General features: G+C 45.5%; 2 protein-coding genes and 1 pseudogene across 6 annotated transcripts; 2 read left to right on the forward strand and 1 right to left on the reverse strand.

Moving 5' to 3' along the window:
* Positions 1 to 777: 777 nt before the first annotated feature.
* LOC308438185 (UPF0488 protein C8orf33 homolog) lies at positions 778 to 2,935 on the reverse strand. Its single transcript, XM_080939473.1, has 5 exons — positions 2,805 to 2,935; positions 2,434 to 2,721; positions 2,204 to 2,288; positions 1,724 to 1,870; positions 778 to 1,240 (listed from the first exon to the last, which is right to left on the reverse strand). The coding sequence occupies exons 1-5, from the start codon at positions 2,808 to 2,810 to the stop codon at positions 1,101 to 1,103; spliced, it is 666 nt and encodes a 221-aa protein (XP_080795599.1). The 5' UTR covers positions 2,811 to 2,935; the 3' UTR covers positions 778 to 1,100.
* A 69-nt stretch (positions 2,936 to 3,004) lies between these two features.
* LOC308438395 (small ribosomal subunit protein uS4-like) lies at positions 3,005 to 6,453 on the forward strand (annotated as a pseudogene). The gene is made up of 2 exons (XR_013975677.1): positions 3,005 to 3,109; positions 5,528 to 6,453. The product of XR_013975677.1 is annotated as a small ribosomal subunit protein uS4-like (transcript).
* A 5,506-nt stretch (positions 6,454 to 11,959) lies between these two features.
* Positions 11,960 to 23,144, forward strand: ZNF16 (zinc finger protein 16). Of its 4 annotated transcripts, none has more exons than XM_080939841.1 (3): positions 11,960 to 12,040; positions 14,379 to 14,713; positions 19,279 to 23,144. In XM_080939841.1, exon 3 carries the CDS (start codon positions 20,067 to 20,069, stop codon positions 21,009 to 21,011), a length of 945 nt encoding a protein of 314 aa, XP_080795967.1. In that variant the 5' UTR covers positions 11,960 to 12,040; positions 14,379 to 14,713; positions 19,279 to 20,066; the 3' UTR covers positions 21,012 to 23,144. The 4 variants fall into 4 exon arrangements, with proteins under 4 accessions (XP_080795967.1, XP_080795966.1, XP_080795969.1 ...); XM_080939840.1 differs by having other exon boundaries at positions 11,968 to 12,189; XM_080939843.1 differs by lacking the exon at positions 11,960 to 12,040 and adding an exon at positions 12,348 to 12,431.
* Positions 23,145 to 25,380: the final 2,236 nt, after the last annotated feature.

The raw sequence follows: 25,380 nt of genomic DNA on the forward strand, positions 1-25,380 counted from the left end.
TCAAAAGCAAAGAGAGACCCTGGGCCTCATTAGGTAACAATGCTGAGTTTGAACAGGGGAGATGGGAGAGGCAGTTTTAACAGAGACAGGCAGCAGAAAGAGAACAAGCTAGACACAGGTGAAGACAGGCTGAGCCAGAGAATGGAAGGAGCCATAGGATTAGAACGGATTGCCAGAATCAGTTTGAAGCCAAGCAGAGCATAAGGAGGCTCAGAGAGAGAAGCCGGGTTGAATCAGTCAGCTAGGAGAAGAGTTTGAGCCAGAGCGGCTGAGTTTACAGACAGCTAAGAGTTCAGAAAGAGCTCCTATTCAGCAGTAAGTCTCAGAAACTGAAGATATTCTAGACCTAGGTAAGAATTACCAAGATTAGAAGCTTCCAGGACTAGGCCTATGTTAGCAGATGAAGGCAGTGAGCCTCTGGAGACAATTGCATCAGGCAAATAAAAGATACTTTTATACTCATGCACCTAGTATGCTCATGCCCACCCACATACACACCACTCACACACACACACACACACACACACACACACACACACACACACACAGGGTTTGTTTTGTTTAAATGCAGTCTGCTAAGACTCAGTTCAGGTTAAAACAAGTAGCTCCTTGGCTTCTAAAAACAAAAGGTGTCTTGACAGAGGCCACACTGGCTCCCTGAAGATGACCTGCTCAGAAAAACAGCAACAGCCACAAAGAATGAAGCTGGAACCAAAGCTGGACCGAGCACCCCAGGCCTGCCTCACCTTGCTTCCTCTAACAGACAGCACACCCATATTACTTCTTTAAAAAAGATTTATTAAGGCAATAGAACAATATATAAAGCACTAAAAAACTGGCCAGGGCACCCTTTCAAAAGTGAGCCCAGTGTGTCCACAGCTTATCAGCAGCAGCTACTCCGCATCTCTTTCTTTTGACAGGAAGAACATTTCCTTCACACGTTTCCACATAGCAGCTTCACACCGGCCAGCCACTTCATGTCATGAAGGGCAAACCAATCCCACTTCTGCTGAGAGAATTCCTGGAAAGGCCCTGCACTCAAGACAAGTCCCCCACATCGCCCTGGAGGAGGAGGATGACTGGTCCAGAATGTAGGAACTCTAAAAGAAATTGAACCGAAACTCTTCGTTGGTCAGGTCCGGAGTGGTTCTGGCTCTTCCTACAGGACGAGGCCTGCAGACCCTTCCGCTCTTCTTTCTGGTGGCCTCACCAACAAGCTGTACCTGGGCCGAATGGGTGGCTGCGGGAAGGGGGAGGGGAGAGTCAGAACTGAGTAACAGCTAACATTACCCATGCGCTTACAATTATCCGCACAACTATCCTACCTAATTTCTTAGTACCAAAAAGATAATGTCGTTTTCTGATAAGACTCACAGAGATGCTGTAACTTACCAAAAATGTTACAACCTAAATAACAGATCCAGGATTTATGCCCAAGATACTGACTGTTTAGTTCCAGGAACTAAAGTTCAACTGGTACCTGGTTTTATGGCCAGTGAAGTGTGCCCAGGCCAAGACAGATGAGTGGTTTCTCCGATCCCCAAAACAGAACAAGGTGAGGACCTCAGCCCTCCTCCTTCCAGGACCTCTGTCCCCTAAGAGATATATATTTCCTCCCTGCTTACAGTTTTTCCCCTGAACCCATCTCTTCCCACACCAACCCTGCTGAGCCGAGCTTCTCCCTTGAAGTTAATGTACTGAACCAATCACTCTAGTTCCTCACCAGCTTTTAGGGCCTGTAGGGCTTGCCGCCACTCCGCATCCATCTGAGCCCTGTAGTCCCCAAACAAGGAGCGCATCAGCTGTCTCTTTCGGGGCAAGGGGGTTTTTTCACTGCGCAACGTTCGGATTGCCCCAACAGCCTGCTCTTCTGCAGATAAAAACATAAAAGAGCTAGTGACTTACAATACTCCGTGTCATCCTACTAGAAAAGCAACTACTCCCATCCAGCTAGGGTGGTGCACTCCTTTAATCCCAGCATTCAGGAGGCAGAGGCAGACAGGTCTCTGAATTCCAGGCCAGCCTTGTCAGAGCTTAATTTCACTACAGCTAGGGCTGTTCGGTGAAACTCTGTCTCGGAAAAACAACCAAAACAAAGCAAACAAACAAAAGCAACAAACAATCCCACCCCTTGGCAACACCACCAGGCCACAGCACTGTCACTGTTTACATTTCCCCCGAACTGTAAAGGAGGGTCCCTCACTCTGCTTCGGGGTGGGTCTCTGCGTCTTGAGACCCAGCTCCAGCTGTTCCACACACCAGGCCAGCTCCCGCGCCAGCTGCTCTGCCTGTGGTAGAAAGGACACGGCTGTGATAGGCAACAGGATCCCGCAGACCCCACTCCCATACCTTCAGCGCCTTAATTCCGCACACCTAGCCCACACAGGCAGGTGGTCTAGCACCAAGAAAGCTCACAGGGAGTCCCATCCTTGCCTGGGCCTCAGCACTAGGGGGAGCTTCATCTGGGACAGGTTTCTCGGAGGGCTTTTCGTTTCCTTTTGTCCCAGAGACCCTGTTCGGGGTTTTCTTCTTCTTTTGCTTCATCGACACTGTGTTGCCTACGGGATGTGTTCTGGCGGCGGAGTCACAAGCAGGTGGCACTGTACTACGAAGGGGAGGATCCGAGGCACCGGAAGTTGGGCAAGAAGGCCGAGGTCTGCGCGGAGCGCGATGACTTCTCCGACTTGAGGCTGCTGGTGCCTCCCGAGGATGCCCTGGCTCCTGAAAAATGTGGGACAGGACGAAATTCACAGGGTCTCCCCACCTAGGGCCTCGCCACAAACACGCCTTCTCCCACAGCTCACCGCCATTAGCCGGAGAGGTCACCGGAAGCTAGTAAATCCTTAATATTACAGCGAACTCGCTCCTCTGGAAACACGTCTACGATACAAGGTTCCGCAGAAAGTGCATCGGACAGGAGCAAGCGCTCACCACCGGAGGGAGCGCTCTACGCTGTGCTTGTCATTTTGGGAGACAGCAGGCACAGGAAGGAGCTTAAAGGTCTCGGAAAACTCCGCAGAGCGAGCCACCAAGAACACAAGATGTTTGATCCCTGGGAAGAATGAAACCCGCGTGGTGGGGTCGGGGAGACGCCCAGAGGTGGGGCAAGGTAGACGCACTGGGCGAGGCGGGGCGGGGTGGGGCGGGGTGACCTCGAAGCCCTATGGCTCAGCTGGTCTCCAGTGTACATCAGAATCCTGAAGAACTAGGCTCTAATGGCAATGAAGGAGCGAACTTTCCAGCGAGAGTGGGAGCAAGCATGCAAAGAACAAGAACTTCCTTCTTCCATGACCTTTACATAAGGCTGCCACCCGAAAACGTGTATCTTCCCACCTCGAATGAAAAATCCTTCACAGGTGTACCCATCCCCTTGAGTTTTAGGACAATTCTAGATGTTTGTTGTTAATAAACAATAGCTATCATAGCGGTCTAGCCCTGGGACTACAGATACCAGACGTGGATTTGCCATTTTTCCTACAGGCAAAGCGATCTTTCAGAAGACCCTGCTTTGTTTCAGTATTTCTTAGCTATGCCTCTATTCCATACTCTTGAAATGGCGACGTATGTACTGTGCCCTCATATGTTGGAAGTACATAATTTTATTTTTGACTTTACTGGGGTCTAAGTTAAGAGATTACCTTGAAGCTCAAAAAAGACTTTGGATTTTGGATTTTTAATATATTGTTGACACGGGAAAAGACTATGGGGACTTTTACAGTTAGATTAAATGCATTTTAACTTATGATATGGCTGTAAGCCTATGGGGGCTGTATTGGTTACTCTTCTATTACTGTGACAAAACTGACCAAGGCAACTTAGAAAATAGTTTGATTGGGCTTACAGTTCCAGAGGGACAAAATTTCTGATGATGGAGGGAAAGCATGGTAGAAAAGAGCAGGAACAGCAGCTGAGAGCTCACATCTTGACCCAGAAGCAAAAGGAAAAGAACATCGTGGGCATGGTATGAGGCTTTGAAACCCTGAAGCTCAGCCCTCAGCAACACACCTCCTCCAACAGGAACACACCTCCTAATCTTTCCCAAACAGCCACAACTGGGAACCAAGGATTCAAACTCTAGAGATTTATGGAGGACATCTCATTTAAACCACTACAGGAGCCAGGAAGTGGAATGTGGGTGTTTGAGAATGTCCCCCAAAAGCTCGAACATAGGAATATTCGGTTCCTAATGGTGGTACTATCTGAGAAGATTATGGGGTCGCACAGTCTCACTAGTGAAAGCACGATCCTGGAGGTGGACTGAAGAATTCAAGGTGGTCTCTGTGAGTCGGAGGTCAGCCAGGTCTATAGAGTGAGTTCTAGGACACCTCACTTCAGGTTTGGTTTCTGCTTGCATTTGTGGGTGAAGATGTGATCCTTCAGCCTCCCACTCTTGCTGCCATCCCTGGCACTTGCTGCCTCACCTCCACACCTCATGGTAAAAAAAAAAAAAAAAAAAAAAAAAAAAAAAAAAAAAAAGTCTCATGTCTTGTTTAAACTTCAAGCAAGTCCTTGAAAGCCCCACAACAGACCCCAATAAAGCTGTTTCTCCGATACAAGGTGTAACTATCACCCAACCTGGCCTCAAACTTGCCATCCTGCCTCGGCCCCTCTTTGCTTGGATTATAGTCATTCATCACTGTGCCCAGGAATGAAGCTGTCTCTTTAAAGAAAAGGAACAAATTACAGGGACTGGAGAGATGGCTCAGTGGTTAAGAGCACTGACTGCTCTTCCAGAGGTCCTGAGTTTAAATTCTGTCAACCACATGGTGGCTCACAACCATCTATAATGGGATCTGATGCCCTCTTCTGGTGTGTCTGAAGACAGCTACAGTGTACTCACATAAAATAAATAAATACATCTTTAAGAAAACAAACAAAAAAAAAAAAAAAAACAAATTACAGAATGGGGTCTGGGACTGTTCTGTCAAAGCTTTCAGCTCTCCCCCTGCCTGGTCTGGTTTATGATCTCAAAATATGAAAACCGATGTATCCCTTAGCTTCCAGAACACTGACCCTACAGGGCTGTTGCCACAGCACTTAGTTCATTGTCTGCTGAGTTAGGCCTGCACCGCACACTGAGACTCTTGTCTCTGTACACAAGCACAGACCTCTTCCTGCACAGATGGTAAATCCTACAACTCCTGCTTTTCTGGGGCCCAGAAGCAGCCTGGTATGCCTAAGTAACAGCAATAAATTTGGCCAGAAGGCATCTGTCTTGGTTAGGGTTTCTATTGTGTGATAAAATACCATAACAAGAGGCATCCTGGGGGAGGGTTTTCTTTTAAAAAAAAAAAGTTACAATTTTCAGGTCATACTCTATCACGGAGAGCAGGAGCAGAGGCCGAAGCCCTGGAGGGATGATGCTTAGTGACTTGCTCTGTCTGCAGGGGATGGAGGCCTAGCTTGTGAAGTTTCCGAGGGGATCAAGGCTTGAGATCTTGATTTAAGAATCTGATTCTGGTCATCTAGAGCTGAAGAATTGGAAAGGAAGACCAGAACCACTAAAACGAAACCTTTGCTTTCCTAGGTCAATCGAAATCTCCTGGAAAGTGTTTGCTTGGCGTCAGCACCGAGAAATCACGGTCCTGAGAAATCGCGGTCCAGAGGCGAACAAAACTGCATCTAATGCTGACTGCAAGAGTCTCCCAGGCGGTACTGGCTTTGAATGCATGAAGGGGTCATGGAGAGCAGCTGAGGCTTGGCACTGTGTGGCGGGGCTTGAGTGCTTGAAGAACACTGGAGGGAGGAGGGGGTTGGGGAAAGTACAGCCCAGGTGCAGCAGGAGACCCCAGCATTTTGAGATGCTAGTACCAAGGGATGACTGCTAAGGACTGAGTCCGCTTGAATGTAAGAGATGAGCTGCAGTCACCAGCCTGAGTTCCTTGACGCAGCAGGCCTAGCGAAGTCAACATGCCGCAGGTCGCCAGAAGCTGGGTTTGTCTCAAAGCCTTTGAGACCCATGGAGACCCTTCAAGAAATCGTGTCTCGACCAGGAGCTGAAGTTGATTGGAGAGTACTCCGGAACAAATGTAAGGTGTGGAGGGTCAATTTTACACTGGCAAAGAGTCGTAAGGCTGCCCAGGAGCTGTTGACACTGGACGAGAAGGATCCTCGGTGTCTGTTTGAAGGCAACGCTCTACAGGGGTGACTTGTTCGCGTTGGGGTGCTGGATGAGGACAAGATGAAGCTTGACTACATCCTGGGCCTGAAAATTGAGGATTTCTTGGAGAGATGGTCACCATGCCCATGTGCTCACCCGACACGTCACATCCGGTCCGCAAGCCGGTGGTGAACAGCCCATCCTTCGTTGTTCGTCTGGGCTCCCAGAAGCGCATTGAGTTCTCCCTCGGTTCTCCTTATGGTGGTGGCCGTCCAGACAGAGTGAAGAGGAAGAACGCCAAGAAAGGCCAGGGTGGTGCTGGAGCTGGTGATAATAAAGAAGAGGTTAATTAATACCTTGCTGCACTGGAGGACTGTCCAGTTTTCCAGTTGACAAATAAAACAGAATTGATACTTTAAATTTAAGAGAGGGACGGGGAGAGGGAGGAAAGGGGGAGAGAGAGAGAAGGAGAGATGAGTTGCGGCTGTCAGAACCAGGAGAATGGAATTGTTTCAAGGCCTCTTGGAGCCCAGAGGATAAAGAGTAGATAGCACCATTAAGCTCCAGATTTTTGTACTTTTAAATTCTGGTTTTACTTTGATTTGATTATAACTGCCCTGGTTACTTTCTCTTGAAATAAGAAAGTACTTAACTTGTGTTTTGATTATATATAAACCCATGGTGATGACACCCTGGAATTTGAAGAAACTTTGGAATTTTAGAGAGACTTTATATATTTTAGAGGCTCTGGATTTATGTCAACTAGAGTCATTTGAGGAAGAGGAAACCTCAACTGGGAAAATTTCTTCATAAGAGTTGCCTGTAGGCAAGCCTGAGGTACACTTTCTTGGTTGAAAATTGGTGTGGGAGGGTTCCACCCACTGTGCCAGCCTTAGGTGCTGTGAGGAAACAGGCTGAGTGAGCCATGAGGAGAAAGCCAATTAGAAACATCCTCCCTCACCCCGCCCTATGGCTTCCGCTTTAGTTCCTGCCTCCAGGTTCCTGCCCTCCTTGTGTTCCTGTCCTGACTTGTCCTGACTTTTCCTCAGTGATAAGGTCTTAAAGCCCACTCCCACAGTGACACAGCCACTCCAACAAGGCCACACCTACTCCAACAAGGCTCTACCTCCAAATAGTACCACTCCCTGGGCCAACCACATTTAAACCACTGAAGTCCTTTATCACAGCAATAGGAACTCTAACTAAGGCATATCGTTGTATAAAACATTTCAACTTTTTAAAATCTCGGTCTTTAAAAATTCAAACTCCTGTTGGACAGTAGTAAGACACATCTTTAATCACAGCACTCAGGAGGCATTCTGGGAAATAGTGCAACAATAAAAGGAAATGACAAGAGAAAAGAGAGTTGGACTGAAGAGATGGATGTGAACCAGCAGGTAAATAAACTCAGGAAGACACTGAAAGAGACACAGAGGAGACAGGAAGGTAGAAGCAGGCCAGGACTGCAGTGAGGTATCTAAGTGATAAACAAAAATAGTTTAAATGGTGAAATAAGAGCTAGTCATGGAATGAGACAAAACTTATGGCCTAGGCATTTAATAATAAATAATTGGTTTCAGAGTCATCATTCCAGGAACTGGGAAAAGAAAAATGGTTAAATATTGTTTTGTTTTGTTTTTTTTTTTAACACATCTTCCAATAGTGTCACTTCCTGTGGGCCAAGCATTCAGACACAGGAGTCTGTGAGGGTCAAACCTATTCAAACCACCACAGATGCTTCAAGATACAGCTGTGGTCTGCAGCCAGGCTTGTGGACAATGAGGCCTGAGAAGATGGCGGGCGCTGAGATCTTCACGTTTTGCTCGATGGAAATAGCTGAGGCAGAGCCTGGGCATCTTTCACAAAGTCTCACACGTCCCAGACCCTGCAGGCTGCAACAACTACTGAAAAGAACACTGTCTGCTGGGCTGAAGATGGGCTCAGCTGTTAGGAGCCTGTTCTTTCAGAGGAACTGGGTTTGATTCCCAGCATGGTAAAACAATAGTTCCAGTTTCAGGGGATCCAAGGCTCACACGTGCATGTAGGGAAAACATATATACTAAAAAATGACATTAAAGTGGGGAAGGAGCTGGAGAGTTGTTGGCTCTGTGCTTAAGAGCACTTGTTATGTAGGACCTGGGTTTGATGCCCACCACCACATGGAGGCTCATCTGGTTGTGAGTAATAGACTTTATAAAAAGAAAAGAAAAAAGGCCTTAGGATTAACTAACAGGCCACTAACTTCCAGCAACGAGCTCCGATACATTATCTCATTGTAACCACCTCTGCTCTGCCCACCAATATATTTTAAACTTGCCTTGATTTTATAACTTTCTTTGTTCTGTAAAGCTGTAAGACTTCATGAAACTGCTTCCACATTGGGACATGGAATTTAGGATAAGCTGAGTCTGTGCTCCTAGGCTATGATCACTCAGAATGGCTCCAGAATAAACCATGCCTTGTTCCCTTCTAGTGCTGAGATTTTTGCTTCTATGGGGCATGCGGTTGTTGATACTTTTGTTTCCAGATTTTGTGAAACAGGTTGTGAAATGGGAATTTCTGGTTTCACTGGAGATTCGGTTGTTGTGTCTTGATGTTCTTCTGGAAGCTGTTTTATAAAGGGTGGTTTGCTGAAACAGACACATGAGAAGATGTTTTGTTGAGAACAGATATGTGATTCTGTCTAGTGGAAAGGCATGGGATGCTTTTCTGGAACAGATGCTTGAGAGGGCATATGATGTTGGGAAGGAGTTTAAGTGTGGCAGACAGTGGAGTCTCGGTTCACCTCGCTGGTCTTCACTGACGATGCTACTGTGTGCATTAACCTTGCTTTCTTCCATGATCTTCACTTGTGACTTGGGAGAGAGGAGCACACCAAAGAACTTCTGGTGGTGTTCTGGCTGTTTCTTGCCACTCCACCTGACTCATGCTGATCATGGAGTCTGATGGTTTCTTCTGGATAGAGCTGCGGCTGATTCATGTTTGGTATTTCACTAGTGGACTAGACTGTAGACAAGAAAGGTTGGAATGGCCCCAAGAACTACTTTTTAAAAAAGAAGGAGAAGGAGGAGGATGGGGAGGAGGAGGAGGAGGAGGATGGGGAGGAGAAGAAGAAGAAGAAGAAGAAGAAGAAGAAGAAGAAGAAGAAGAAGAGGAGGAGGAGGAGGAGGAGGAGGAGGAGGAGGAGGAGGAGGAGGAGGAGGAGGAGGAGGAGGAAGAAAAAGAAGAGGAAGAGGAGGAGGAGGAGGAGGAGGAAGAAAAAGAAGAGGAAGAGGAGGAAGAGGAGGAAGAAGAAGAAGAAGAAGAAGAACAAGAACAAGAACAAGAACAAGAACAAGAAGAACAAGAAGAAGAACAAGAAGAACAAGAAGAAGAAGAAGAAGAACAAGAAGAACAAGAAGAAGAAGAAGAAGAAGAAGAAGAAGAAGAAGAAGAAGAAGAAGAAGAAGAAGAAGAAGAAGAAGTACTTCTAAACAGGTCCACATCCCCTATGTCCTATTCACCATCTTCCTCCCCTACCTTTGGTCGGTAGGCTATAAGGGATGTTGAAGCATTTAAGAACCTTTCTCAAAGTAGGTTTTGGGAAAAGAAAATAGAAGTCTCCAAGCTTGTGGCTACTGTTGTGTGGCATTTTTCTCAGAATTCCTGAAACACACGAGGAGGAGTCCCCTGAGGTTCTAGAAGTAAACAAAAGGTCTGGGAAGGTTTTTGACATCTGTATAAAAAAGAAAAAGAGTAATCAACTGCCGGGGGTGGGCGAGTCAGACATCTGTGCTGCGGAGAAGGTTCTCAGACTATGCAGACTATGCAGACAGCTGCAGGGCTATGCTAGGCGTGTGGTGGTCTGAGATGCAGTGGTTTTGAGTCATCCCTGCTGCCTGTTAGTAACCATTCATCATACTCCTGTTAGAAACCCCAATAAAAACTCATCGATCACTACTTTGATCTACTCTCTCTCTCTCTCTCTCTCTTTCTCTCTCTCTCTCTCTCTCTCTCTCTCTGTGTGTGTGTGTGTGTGTGTGTGTGTGTGTGTGTGTGTGTGATGACATCTTAGGAAAGATGTCATGCAGAAACTACCCAGGAAACTATCCAGGGGAGGAACTTGAAATACTTGAATGTTGTCTTCATTTGTTCTTCATATTGTCACATCTGTAACTTCCTCATGCTGAATATCTATGCCCTTGGAGGACCAACCCACAAGCACCCAGCAGCCACTATCCTACTCTGATTCTGAGTTTGACTTTTTAAGACTATACATGTGGGGCTGGAGGGATGGCTCAGTGGTTAAGAGCACTGATTACTCTTCCCGAGGTCCTGAGTTCAATTCCCAGTAGGAACATGGTGGCTCATAGCCATTTATAGTGTGATCTGGTGCCCTCTTCTGGCTTGCAAGCATATAAATAAATCTTTCTTAAAAGGATTCTATATGTAATGATGTGTGTGTGTGTGTGTGTGTGTGTGTGTGTGTGTGTGTGTGTAGACCAGAGGCCATTCTCAGGTATCATTCCTTAGAAGAGATCCACTTTGTTTTAATATATAATTATAGTTTTTAAATTTTTATTTATTTATTATAAGTACACTGTAGCTGTCTTCAACACATCAGAAGAGGGCATCAGATCTCATTACAGATGGTTGTGAGCCACCATGTGGTTGCTGGGATCTGAACTCCAGCCCATATGATTACATTTTTACTCTTCTTTAGAATTCTCATTACATTAATTATTTAATTCGTAAGTGTATGTATTAGTGCATTATTAGTTGTGCGTATGTATATACACTGTACAAACCATGGCACACGGATAGATGGAAGGTCAGAGGAAAATTTTACAGACTTCTCTCCACCATATGGATCTCAAGCTGGAACCTGAGTCCCTGACATACGCACAAGCATGTACACTTGACTATGTATTTGTCCGTTGATGCTAGGAAAAAAAAATACTAGCTTAGGATAAACACATTTGTCTTCATTAACAAAAATAGTTTTCTCTTGAGTACACATGTGGGAATAAAGTGTTTACTTTTTGAACTTTGATTTTTTAAAATTTTTATGTGCATGGGTGTTTTTGTATGTCTGTGCAGGACTTGTGTGCCTGGTGCCCATGGAGGTCAGAGGGCTTCAGGTCTGCCACGACTGGATTTACACATAGTTGTGAGCTACATGGATACCAGCGTCTTTAACTGCTGAGCCATCTCTCCAGCCCCCTTCTTAACTTTTTTTTTTTTTTTTTGCCTTATAGTCTACAAATTTTCAGGTAATTTTAATAAGGCTATCTAGTCAGTGTTTCTGAAATTCCAATAAGGCTTGTTGTGAGAGCATTTTATATAATAACGTTTTTTGTTTAGTATGCCTATAAATCAAGCATTAAGTTTTGCAGATGTTCTATGATTACTCATACAAAAATAAATAAATAAACAAACTACCTGCTAAAGGAATTTGGGCTTTTCACTGGCCTGTCAAATCGTTGATCCGTTCTTAAGTGTTGGCTTTTCATTTTTTCCAGTGCTAGACATTGAAGCTATGGCCCGGCACACACGCAGGATCTCTGCCGCTGAGCTACCCACCAACGATGTTACCTTTTTAAGCGATCTGTTTTAACCTGTGGGACCTTTGAATAAAAATGTCCCATTACCCCGAGATGTTTAGTTCTTACTATGCTTCTGATAGCATCCTCTTTCTAAGTTGAAACTTCCTCGTGCGCTCGGGTCCATTGTGACCCCTTATCAGTAAGGGGATGGCGGCGTTCACAGGGTACAGCTGTGAACCATCGAGTAGCCTCAGTCCCCACACTTGCTTGGGTATAGAGCGGCCATGCGGAGGGGCACGGGGCGGGGCTGCGGGCCGGAAGTCGAGCGGGACCAGGGTCGGTTGCGGTTGATTTGGGCAGTAGACTGTGGTAGCGGTCTCTCCTCTAAGCACCGTACCCAGTACGACTCCCCATGGTGAGTTCACAAGACGAAGCCTCCGCCTGGGAACCGTCATCTGGTGTCCCCAGTGCAGCGTGGAGGCGGCGGGATGCGGATTCGGCCGCACAGCGCGGGGCTGGTTCGAACTAGGGCCGAATTCAAACCTCTGGAGGGTTTGTGAGAAGGTGTGTGAGGGTTTATGCTGGAGATGGGAACTTGACAGGTATGCGACGAAGGAGCTCTGGATGTGGGAACTTAAAGGTGATGTTAGAGATGAACACAGCCTGGAGGTTCACTGGTTTAGCTTCACGTCTGGTGTTCGATCCTTGATGCCCGACGGTGATGGATCAGTGGAGCCAGTTCCAAGAAGGGAGAATTTTGTACCTGTTATGGGGATCGGCGTGGTGGTGGTGGAAGTCCTGATGAGGTAGTGTGATATTGGGTCTTTTCGGTTAGTTCAGCCTTTAGCCAAGAAAAAAAAAAAATTGCTTCTCAGTTTATTCAGGTCATTGGCAAGATTGGTTACCTTGCGGTTGCTTCACAGAGATTTATATTTCTCTTCATTCTGGCCAGAGCAGCCTGAAATTCCTGGAGGTTCCTAAGTGGGGACTAGCATTGGCTTATGAGGGCGTTTACAGGTTGGTGTTAATAGATTGGACTCACAAGGGTCCAATTACTTCTGCACAGTCTCCCATGCCCTGTGGTGTAGTGTATCCACAGGTTCTGGGGATTAAGACAGTCTACTACAGATTGAGTATATGACCTCGGGATGAGATGGTTGGACAAGAGCATGGGTACGCTTGATAACAAAAAGGACCAAAAGATGTGTATATGCTGGAGTAAGACTAGAGTGGTCTGGATGGATATGCTAGAAACCTGGAAAGGGAACTGTATTCATTACTTTTCTGTTGCTGCGATAAAAATACCATGCCCAAAGCAACTTCTATAAGAAGAGATGTATCCTGTCTTCTGTTCCAGAGAAATAAAAGAGTGTGTCACAGCAGGGAGACGTAGCAGTAAGGGACAGACATGGTAACTGAGAACCCACATCTTCAGATGCAAACACATAGCAATGGGAGAACCCAACATAGAGTGAGGGTTTGATCTCACAACCCGCCCCAGTGACGGACCCTCCAGCAAGGCTGCACCACCCAAACCTCCCCAAACAGTCCCACCAAAACCCAAACCTACAGGGGAACATTTCTCATTCAAACCATCACAAGAGGGGTTGTTTTGATTCTTCTGGGAAAAGTACAGAAGTGTGAACTATGTAAACTATGCCTTATTTCATCAGGCATCAAGGCTTTTAGATTCTGTCCTCAAAGGTTATCCCTCTCAGCCCTGTCCTTAAGCTTGCCCTCTGACCTCTGACCTCTTGCTGTCTGACTTCACTCTGATGACTAGCTGTGGGCTCCTCCGATCTCTGTCCAGTGCTCCCTAGCCCTTCTTCTCAGAGCATCTCAGCGTTACAGCATCCTCCTGACACCCTTCCAAGAAGCCATTGCTCAGCCTCTTCCTAGAGCCTCTTCACCAAACTCCACAGCTTTACCTCATCCTGAAGCAGAGTAGCACATCCTTCCAGGGGAAACAGAAGAGCCCATTGACTGCATTTGGACAGCTTGTTGTTCTACACAGGGTGGGTGCAGGGTAGGGGTGTCTATGTTGCCCTGTGAGCCCCTTCTGGCCTCACAGACCTAAGCTGCAGAGTCAGCATTTCAAAGCAGGCCTGTGGGACCTCTGGGGTGTGCTCTGCTTCCTGGTTTTCCTGCCCGTCCTGGCCATTGCTCCTAAAACCTGTCCTGCATGCCTCTACCCTTCCCATTTCCTTCACTTCTGCCATGTTCCTGCCTTCTTCTGGTCATCTATTCAGTGAGACCTTCTAGTCCTCTCTGCTGCCCTGTCTGTGGAACTGATGCGTTCACTAGAATCCTTTGTCCCTGTTATCACCTCAAGGAACAAACAATATAGTTGGTATTCAGGAAACATGCGTTGGTTTGTTTGTTTTTAAGACAGGATTTCTCTGTGTAGCCCTGGCTCTCCTGAAACTTGCTCCATAGATCAGACTGACTTTGAACTCAAGGATCCACCTGCTTTTACTTCCTAAATGCTGAGATTAAAGGCATGTTCCACTACAGCCAGGAATAGAAGGGCCCACCTCCGAGAAGGCTTTGTTAGGGTCGTTTCCTCTGTATGTTAGTCTGAGCCTTTCATTGAGACACTTACCATGCACCAGGGCTCACTTTGCCTTGGGGCTCAACATACCTATCCTTCATATCTATACTCAATGGTAGAGGAAGAGCCTTTTATCTTGTAGGATAGCAGCTCCACAGTAATAGCTTCTGTGTATACTTACTGTGTCCTCTCTGGTCCTCAGGTGTCACCTGCGCCCAGCCTCAGAGTGCATTCCAGCCAGGCAGAGCAGTGAAGCCCCTCAGTTCCTGGACCATCTCCTAGGACATGTGGCACAGGCCTGTCTGAGTGACAGCTGTGGCCCACTCTGGGTCTTCAGTCTATGAGCCCCTCTGCTAGCACACTGTTAAACTGGAAGCTGTCCACCCTTAGCAGCAGCAGCAGCAGCCAGATTCTGGGAACTGGTTCCCCACTGGTATCTATTCTGGAATGATGGAGGCCACATCACTGAAGCTTGCCTTTAAGTTGTCTGTGCTATGCTGGATGCCAGGGAGCTGACTTCTCTTAGCCCCTTGTACCGTAAGTAGAACCTTCATCTTCCTTCAACAGCAGAGTGTGCTGTAATGGCTGCCCGAATCCTTTGCCCTTTAGGCCCGACCCCATAACTAGGCTGGCAACAGCTCTTTGCCTCATGCTGTCTTGGCTTCTCCTGGCTACATTCACACTGCTCTGTTGTTCCTGTCCCACTCAGAGCCTTTCAGAGATCTCTCCTTACCAGCTCACCTGTGCAGAAAGGGATGGCTAGGCTAAGGGTGGGAATCGGGAAGACCATGTAGAGATGCAGCATAGGCTAAACAGAGTATGTTGTAAATGGGAGGGGGTGGGGAGATGAGAGGTGTGATCGGTCCCACAGTGGCCTGAGAATAGTCCTACTGACCAGACTGAGCAGATGCAAGATATTAAGTATCTTGCCAAGAAGACCTTCTTGGGGACGTTGAGCAGAAGATAGGAAGTGGAGAGTGCTCATAGGGACTCATTTTCTGTTTTGGTTTTGACGCGTATCTAAAAGCCACTGTTGGGGACTGGAGAGATGGCTCAGCACTTAAGAACACTTGTCCTTGCAGAGGACGGGGCATCAGTTCCAACAGCACACGGGTGGCTCACAACCACCTAGACTTCCGTGCCAGGGCATCCAAAGCCCTCTTCTGACTTCTGGCTTCTTCGGGCAACTACTGTGCATGGTGTACATGCATTTGTGCAGGCAAAACACCCATAAAGATAATCTCATAAAACAACTTCCAGCCGCTGTGGAACAAATGGGCAAGGTGGGCATCTCCAAGGACCTGTGTTCCACCATGAATGTTTCAATAAACTAGAAACCGTCAGCTTTGTCAGAAATCTAGAAAAATGTCACAGGTGTGCCACAATGGTTGAAAGAGTCCAGGGAGGAGGTAGCCGAGGAGTGGAAGGGACACGTCATTGTGCTCTTGCTGCCTGGGCCCCGACCCCTTCTTGTTGTTCTGCACAGCCAGTGTAAGACCTGGATCAGTTCTGCAGGGAACTGCAGGTCTTGCTCAGAACTTTCTGGCCCTAACACATCTGGGCTTCATTAAAGGACTAGTACCAGCCACTTATCTCTTCTGCCTAAGTCAACATAGGCCATGCAGTCAGTTCAGAAACATGTATATCCTAAAGGAAACCGCCTGGTTTATTGTCCATTGCGAATGTATAGTCAACTGCTGACAACCTAGGAGGAAGAGCTGGAAAGACAGTTTCTTGGGAGAAGTGAAAGAATTCAGAAGCAGAATTGGAGGCTTTAGAAAGCCACATACGTGTCCAGCATAGGGTAGGAGCCCAGAAAAGAGTTATGAAGGCTGTATATGCTCGACTCCAGCAGATCTCCAGTTTACACGGGAACTAGACATTGTTGTTAATAATGCCAATGGAGTGCCCTAGGCAGAGGCAGTTTACAGACCAGGGAAGTTTTGTGTTACTTTGGCTCATGATATTTAAGGAAATCTCAGCTGAAACACTAGGTGGAGTTCAGTGGTAGTATTTGCTTAGTATATGGACGGTACTAGGTTAGATTCCTAGCAAATGCAAAAGAAAAAAAAATCTGCTCACAATGTCTCAGGATGTTATTTCTGATCACAGCAATACATCCCATCAGGAATAGCCCTTGTAATAATATCGAGTCTCCAAAAAGCAAAACAAAAACAAAAACAAAAAAAACAGCAAACTTTAAAAGTGGAGACTTAAGAGCAAAATTATATCATACTTTATAAAATCTAGCTTTTAGCAATTCAAAAGCCAAAAAAAAAAAAAAAAAAAGTACAAAATATCTTTGAGAAAAGCCGGAAATTGGGCTTAGTTGATAAAGACTGCAGATTGGCCCTGCAGTGATAATGGTGCAGCCTTTAGTCCCAGCATTCGGGAGGCGGTGGTTCTCTGTGAGTTCGAGGCCAGTCTGGTCTACACAAAGAAAACCTGCCTTAAAAACCTAAAGAAAAAAAAAAAAAAAGACTTTCAGTCTACTGCCTTAATGCACTCAAAGAGCGAGATGAAACCATAGCTGAGATGAAGGAAACCAAGGGAGACACGAAGCGCTGGTGAGAGGAGACTTCCAATAGAGAGGAACATGTTTGACAGTGAACCCAGGGTAACATCTAATACCAAAAGGGCCACTAAAATGACAGGTCCCTAGAGCATTTCAGTGGCAGGTTTGAACTCAAGTTCGGATCCCTAAAACCCATCAAAACAAGGCAAATGTGTCTCCATCAGTAATCCCAGACTAGGGAGGCAGAGCGGAGAGCCCCAGAGCAAGTTGGCTAGCTAGACTAATTGGCTAACTTGGGGTTCAGCAAAAGACCCTACCTCAATATTATATTATATTATATTATATAAGCAGTTGCCTAGTGAAAAAAAAAAAAAAACTTCTGGTCAAAATGCCTATATTAACATAGTGGATAAGAAAGCATGGTCCAAGTATAAGCTGTCTAAGAGATTTACTTTAGACTCAAAGACATGGTTTAGAGTGGAAATGGGGAAAATATTCCATGCGAATACTAACCCAAAGAGACCTGGCATGACTATAAAACTCTCAGATACATGAATCCAATCACAGGAGATTTGAAGGGATCAATAGTTTTACAGTAATAATTTGCCCAGCTATGATGGTGCACGCCTTTATTCCCAGCACTCAGGAGGCAGAGGCTGGTGGGTCTCTGAATTTGAGGCCAGCCTGGTCTACGGAGTGAGTTGTAGGACAACCAGGGCAACACAAAAAAGCCCTATCTTGAAAAAACAAAATAAAGAAATAAATAATAATCATCATCAGATTTATTATTATTATTATTATCATCATTATCATTGAAGACTTTGGTATACTGGTTATAAAAGCAACATACAGTATATACTAACCATGTCCAACCTTCATCCTATAGCCTGTATACATCCCAAAATAGTTATTAATGTAACCCAACACATTTGTAGATAATGACATCATGTCAAAGTTGAACACCCATGATGGAAGATCATTAGAGTTACCTAGGGAGAGACAAGACTTGGACAACAATCTAAACCAACTCTACACATTGCTCTTTAAAAATATCTGCTCATTTGAAAATCATCCAAAATTAATCCCCAATATACTGGTATTAACAAGTGGGGCCTTCAGAAAATGGGTGACCAAGGCAGAGCCTTTGTAAATGAGGTTGTTGTCCTTATACAAATGGCCCAAGTAAGCCTGGTTACCCCTGTCCTTTTGCTACATAAGAACACCATAGGGCTGGAGAGATGGCTCAGCGGTAAGAGCACTGACTGCTCTTGCAGAGGTCTTGAGTTCAATTCCCAGCACTCACCAGGTAGCTCACAGCCGTCTGTAACTGCAACCCCAGTGGATCTGACACTTCCTTTGGCATCTATAGACATTGCACAAACACTGTGCAGATGTACAAGAAGGCAAAATACCCATACACATAAAAAACATCTTTAGATAAATAAATCTTTGAAGGAAAAAAAGACACCATAAAAGAGACCATCCTCAGATAAAAGAGACCATTGTCAGATAAAAGAGACTGTCATCAGATAAAAGAGACCCTCATCAGATGGAATCTACGGGCGATTTCATCAGCCTCCAGAAATGTGAAAGATAAATTTATATCCTTTATAAATTATCCTTCTAAGGGTTTGATGTGGGTTTGGGTTCTTTTGTTTCTGGGAGGTGCCAGGAACTGAGTCTCAAAACCATACAAAACAGGTCCTCTTACTACTGAGACCAGCTTTTAGCCCCACATTACTCTACAATAGGGAAGGAACTTTCTAGCTTAATAAGTCTTTTATTGGGAAACAACAGTGACCCTACACAGGGTGGAGTGCGCACGCCTTTAATACCAGCTCTGGGAGGCAGAGACAAGTGACTGTCTGTGGGCAAGGCCATTCTGGTTTTCATAGAGAGTTCCAGGACAGCCAATGGTTACATAGTGAGACTGTCTCACAACAACAACAAAAGAGTGAATGCGCTGTTCTGGAGTCACAGACAGCCAAAGATAGGACACATGGTAAATTTTGTAAAGCTTTGTGTACCTGTGGCACTTCCTTTTACATGGGGGAAAGGTAAGGAGTACCTGGGTTTGGGTGCTTTTATTTTATATTTTATATATTTATACTAATAATAGATTAATTTTTATAAAATAAATTAATAAAAAAGAAAGAAAATAATAGATTAATTTATATTAAATATATAATATATGATGGTATATCTTATTTAACATATACATTTATGTTTATATATTTAATAATATTAAATGTTATTTATTTTATATTGTATTCTATTTTTAGGTAGAGCCAATAGAATTTGCTAAGTGTGATCTGCATGGGTAGATGAAGGATTCTCAGGATCTTATCCTGAGCCAGTGGGCAAACTGGAGGTGCATTCTTGATGTGTGGAGTCTTAGAAAGGGTGGGTGGTTCTTGTGCCTATGCAGTCTCATCAGCTAGGGGCTCCCCTGTCCTTCCTTAAGATCTGGGGTTCCCTGCTCCCATATCCTCCTTCATAGGGGTGAGGCCAACGGTTCTGTAGGTCTGTCTGTTTCCCTGCTCCAGTTACAGTTGTTCTTCCTTTGACTTCGCGTTTGTTGTTTCAGATTACAGAGCTGGGAAGTTCTATCCCAGGGCTGGAGAGATGGCTCAGCGGTTATGAGCACTGACTGCTCTTCCAAAGGTCCTGAGTTCAATTCCCAGCAACCACATGGTGACTCACAACCATCTGTAATGGGATCAGAACCCTCTACTGGTGTTTTTGAAAACAGCTACAGTGTACTCATATAAATAAAATAAATAAATCTTTAAAAAAGAAGGAAGAGGAGAAGGAGGAGCACATTTCTGAAGTGACCAGAATGTCTCTGAAGCTGAGGGCCTGCTCTAGCCCCTCTACTGGTAGGGAGACCTCACAGCGGTGACCATGTTCCCGAAGAGTTCCTTAGAGGAGAAAGGTCTGATTTGTAATGGTTTTGACAAAAACGTCTACTTGAGCCCAAGTCCATTAGTGAGTCTGGAAATCTGGTCAGAGGAGAACCACGTCCACACTCCACTTCAGAGAACTTTCAGTTCAGTAGGGACCTAACTGTCCAGGAGGGCCTTCCTACAACTGACAGCCCATCATATGTACTGAGTGTGGGAAAGCATCAGAGAGCCAACTTTGAAGAGAAGTCATTAACGTGTTCTCAATGTGGAAAGTCCTTTAGCCGAACTCTGTTCTTAAAAAACCCCCTGGCAACCTTACCTCCCTGTGAAAGCCTAACCAGTGTGACAAGTTTCTGGGTCACACTTTGATAGGCATCAGGCTCACCACCACAATGAGTATTATGTGTGCAACGAATGTGGAAAAGCTGTCAGCCAGAACGCAAGCCTTAAAAAACACCAAAAGTCTCACATGATGGAGAAGCCTTTCGAGTGCAGAGAGTGTGGTAAGGCCTTTAGTCAGAGTGCACACCTCAGGAAGCATCAGAGGGTTCACGCTGGAGAGAAACCTTACGAGTGTAAAGATTGTGGCAAGTCCTTCAGCCGCATCTCCAACCTCATTAAGCATCACAGGGTTCACACCGGGGAGAAACCTTACCCCTGCAGCGACTGTGGGAAGGCATTTAGCCAGAGTTCTAGCCTTATTCAGCATCGGAGAATTCACACTGGTGAGAAGCCTCATGTGTGCGATGTGTGTGGGAAAGCCTTTAGTTACAGCTCCGTGCTCAGGAAGCACCAAATCATCCACACAGGAGAGAAGCCGTACAAGTGCAGTGTCTGTGGGAAAGCCTTCAGTCACAGCTCAGCCGTCATCCAGCATCAGGGTGTGCACACTGGAGACAAGCCCTATAAGTGCCACGACTGTGGGAAGACCTTCAGTCGAAGCTCCAACCTCATCCTTCACCACCGAGTCCACACTGGGGAAAAACCTTACGAATGTACCGAATGCGGAAAGACCTTCAGCCAGAGCTCAACCCTCCTTCAGCACCAGAGGATTCATATTGGGCTAAAACCTCATGAATGTAACCAGTGCGGCAAAGCCTTCAACCGAAGTTCGAATCTCATTCACCACCAGAAAGTGCACACTGGGGAGAGGCCCTACACGTGTGTTGAATGTGGCAAGGGCTTCAGCCAGAGCTCACATCTCATTCAACACCAGCTAACCCACACTGGAGATAGGCCCTATCAGTGTAGCGAGTGTGGCAGAGCCTTCAGTCAGCGCTCCGTCCTGATCCAGCACCTAAGGATTCACACTGGAGTGAAGCCCTTCACCTGCTCTGCTTGTGGGAAGGCTTTCAGCCAGAGCTCCAAGTTGGCTAAACACCAGTTGGTTCATAAAGAGCAGGAAGGACACTAGGAGGAAAGAAGCTGATTCGTGGTCCCTCTGGGTCTTCTAACCCTTGTTTCAGCCGTGCACCCCCAGACGGGTGGCCAGATCACTGATTCCTGGGTCCGGCTTCCACAGCACCTGGGGTCTCCTTTGGAAACACCCTTCAAGGCTCTCCTGCTGTTACTGCCACCCACCTCTTGTGGCCTCTCATCTGCATGTTGTTCTTATGGTTTGAAAACAAGTTGGTTAGAAGGAAAAGATGACAAAGGCTTTGTGTTTAGAATTTATTATCGTAATCAAAGGGTGTGAAAATAGGTAATGGGACCTTTTGGACTGGAAAGAACCTGAGACATTTTGTTGTTTAGGAATGAGTTCTGGTTCGGTGTCTGTTATTGGTAGTTTGTTTATGTGAGAACTAGGTGAGGAGTTGGATCCATTTGCCATCTTCCCTGGGGCAATACAACAGTTGCCTTTCAGTCCCACCCAACATCTTACACCAGAGCTTCCTCTAGTCCTGTGTTCAGTCATCTTGCGTCAGGTTAGCATCCTCCTCACCGTTCTGCTGAGCCTCAAGCCCAGTCCTCCAGCTGCTGTGTTTGGGAGCAGGACCCCAAAAGTGCTTTCTGCCTAGCTTGTTTCTCTCACTGCAGGCTCCAGGCTAGCTTTTCACACAGGTACCGCCAGTTTAGGAATGTGCCCTGTTCCATCTCAGGCAGCCCAAATGCCCAGACATGAGCTCACACTGGTCTATGGAGGACTTCTGGCACTTAGATGAAAGCCTGCGTTCTTCAGGAACTTGTGGAGCTGTTTCCCACCTGCCAAAAGGAGTTATTCCCCTTACCTCTGGCAGCAGGGACATGTGGTGCAGGAGAGACCACTCCACCCTCCAGGCCCCCTCAGTCCCTTCTACACTTGTTATACACAGCAGGGCTTCCAAGCTCGCTCCTGGCCCTTCTCACCTCAGACCCCAGGTCTCTCATACCCCCCCCCCCCGCAACTCCTGTTGGTCTCTCCCTCCCTGTGTTCTGATCTCTCTCTGCTGTCCCCATCTTCCCTGTCTCTCCCACTCTCACTTCCCTGGCCCTGGCCATGTCCAGGATGCTTCCTTGTTCTCTCAGCTCTGGACTCCTCCAGATGCCTCTCGATGGTTTCCCTTTCTTATGCACAATAAAATCCTATCCCTCATAATGGATCTGTCATGTTGGCAGTTTCTTTACTGTGCCCTTTCATTTACATCTGATGCCAAAACCCTGCTCAAACTGTACTATAGGAAGATTTTTGGATATTCACGGTACCAGCTCACTAACCTCTTCATTCTCCCAGAGCTGTGCTCTGAACAGGGAGGAAGCTCAGGTACAACCTATCTGTTCCCAGAAAGGTCCCTAGACACCAGCTACTAGGTAGACATAAAAGTGTCACGTGACACACACCAGCTAGACCAAACTCAGCCTCTTTCAGTAAATAACCCTTGCAGAACACACCCTTGCCCATTTGCTTTCAAATATCTAGCAGCTTTTGCATGTCATAATTAAGTTATTGAAGATAACCATATGCTCCACAAGGCTAGAGTATTAACTTCCTGGCCCTTTTCAGGAACTGTCCTAGCGTTGCCATAGGATGCTGCCCTTTAACATAACTACCTGTTAGCATAGCAGGCTCTTGGGGTCAACTTTTGAAGAGTGGCTGGAAGTTCTTGCAGGAATTGAACTATTCCATGACTAGACACCTCATCAATGTGTGGTGTGCTTGCCTGAGAACAATGGATGATTCCTGAGCCATGCTACTGCCACACGGTATTCCTCTTTCTACCCCTCCTCAGCACAACGCATTGGAGAAGTGAGGCCTTAGATGTACGTGAGCTCTCCACGCAGTAAAACTTCTACGAAGACAGAGCAGACCTGCTATGTGCATAGAAGCCCAGCTTAGGCATTTTCATTTACAGACTATATAGAGTCTCAGAATCACAAGGAGAGTCACACATCAAGGAAAGACTCCAGAGCAGCTCATGGAGCTGTCATATGGTTGGGAATCCCACCATCAGGCCAGAGGGCAGTCGGCTCCTCCGTTTAACCTCGCTTTGACGTCCAGTACAGCTTCGGTCACTGATATCAGTGGCTGCTGTCCACTGACAGGAATGTGTGAGACATGGGCCCTAGAATGGAAGGCAGCAGAGAGAGAACTCCGGGTTTTCCATGAAGTTTGGAGTAATTAAAGGTGTCCACCATGGCTGTCAAGATTGTATTGTAACTTTTTGTTATTTTTAAAAAATTTTATTTATTCATTATATATTAAGTACACTGTAGCTGTCTTCAGAAGACAGATTCCATTACAGTTGATTGTAAGCCACCATGTGGTTGCTGGGATTTGAACTCAGGACCTCTGGAAGAGCAGTCGATGCTCTTAATTACTGAGCCATCTCTCCAACCCGATTTTTGTTATTTTACACAGAGAAATGTATATACAAACACATTCAGAGCTCCCATTTAAGGTTTTTTTTTTTTTTTTCACTCTAAAAGTAGATATAGTTTTATTTATTTTTTATTTTTTTTAACAACTTTATTTTACAAAACAAAGATAAGTGTACAGATTTTAAGCATTCTTGCATAAAATTATACAATACATTTTTTAAGTACTAAAAAAAAGATTTATTTATTATATACAAGTCCACTACAGCTGTCTTCAGATCTCATTACAGATGGTTGTGAGCCACCATGTGGTTGCTGGGATTTGAACTCAGGACCTCTGGAAGAGCAGTCAGTGCTCTTAACCACTGAGCCATCTCTCCAGCCCTACAATACATTTTTGTCAGTACTTTTTTTTTTAAAAAGGTTTGATAGTGTGATAAAGATCCCATCAGTAACAATGAGCATAAAGTACATGTAAAACAAGATGCAACCTGGAAACAGTCAAAGTTTTCTTGGTGTGTAAAGATTTTTTTTTTTTTTTTAACAATGAGCAGACAGTACATGTAATGCAGGGTACAACCCGGAATTTGTCAATGTGTTCTTGGTGGGTGAGGATTGAGCATGACTATTTTTTTTTTGTTTTGTTTTCTTTATTTCTTGAACTTCATACAGTCTGTGAGTTGTTTCTGGGGCAGTGCGAGCCTCTGGGGTTAGCATCCCACTATCAGTGACTGCATATTATGTCTGTTCTTTTGTGACTGGGTTATCTCACTCAGGATGATATTCTCTAGATGCAGCTATTTTCTTAAGAATTTGGTTAAGTCATTGTTTCTGGTGGCTGAGTAGTATTCCATTGTGTAAATGTACCACAATTTTTGTATCCATTCATCTTCTGAAGGACATCTGGGTTCTTTCCAGCTTCTGGCTATTATAAATAGAGCCGCTATGAACATTGTGGTGCATATATATTTGTTGTGTATTAAAGTGTCTCTGGGGTATATGCCCAGAAGTGGAATAGCTGGGTCTTCAGGTAGTACTATATCCAATTTTCTGAGGTATCGCCAGACAGATTTCCAGAGTGGTTGTATTAGCTTGCAACCCCACCAACAGTGGAGAAGTGTTCCTCTTTCTCCGCAGCCTCGCCAGCATCTGCTGTCATCTGAGTTTTGGATCTTGGCCAATCTGAATGGTGTGAGGTGGAATCTCAGGGTTGTTTTGATTTGCATTTCCCTGATGGCTAAGGATGTCGAGCACTTCCTCAGATGTTTCTCAGCCATTCGATGTTCCTCAACTGAGAACATTTTGTTTAGCTCTGTACCCCATTTTTTAATAGGGTTATTTGATTCTCTGGTGTCTAGCTTTTTGAGTTCTTTGTATACCTTGGATATTAGGCCTCTATCTGATGTGGAGTTGGTAAAGATCTTTTCCCATTCTGTTGGTTGCCGTTTTGTTTTCTTGACAATGTCCTTAGCCTTACAGAAACTTTGCAATCTCATTAAGTCCCATTTGTTAATCTTTGACCTTAGAGCTCGAGCCATTGGTGTTTTGTTCAGGAAATTTTCTCCTGTGCCCATGTGTTCTAAGGTTTTCCCTACTTTCTCATCTAATAGTTTCAGTGTATCTGGTTTAATGTGGAGATCTTTGATCCACTTACACTTGAGCTTTGTACAAGGAGATAAGAAAGGGTCTATTTTCATTCTACTGCATGCTGAGTGCCAGTTGGACCAGCACCATTTGTTGAATAGGCTGTCCTTTTTCCATTGAATGTTTACGGCTCCTTTGTCAAAAATCAGGTGACCATATACATGAGGGCTCATTTCTGGATCTTCTATTCTATTCCATTGATCCACGTGCCTATTTCTGTACCAGTACCAGGCAGTTTTCAGCACAATTGCCTTGTAATATAGCTTGAGGTCAGGGATAATGATTCCCGCAGATGTTTTCTTGTTGTTGAGGATGGAGTTTGCTATTCTAGGTCTTTTGTTATTCCA

The sequence above is a fragment of the Micromys minutus genome (genome assembly GCF_963924665.1).
Source record: "Micromys minutus genome assembly, chromosome: 27".
NCBI classification, from domain to species: domain Eukaryota; kingdom Metazoa; phylum Chordata; class Mammalia; order Rodentia; family Muridae; genus Micromys; species Micromys minutus.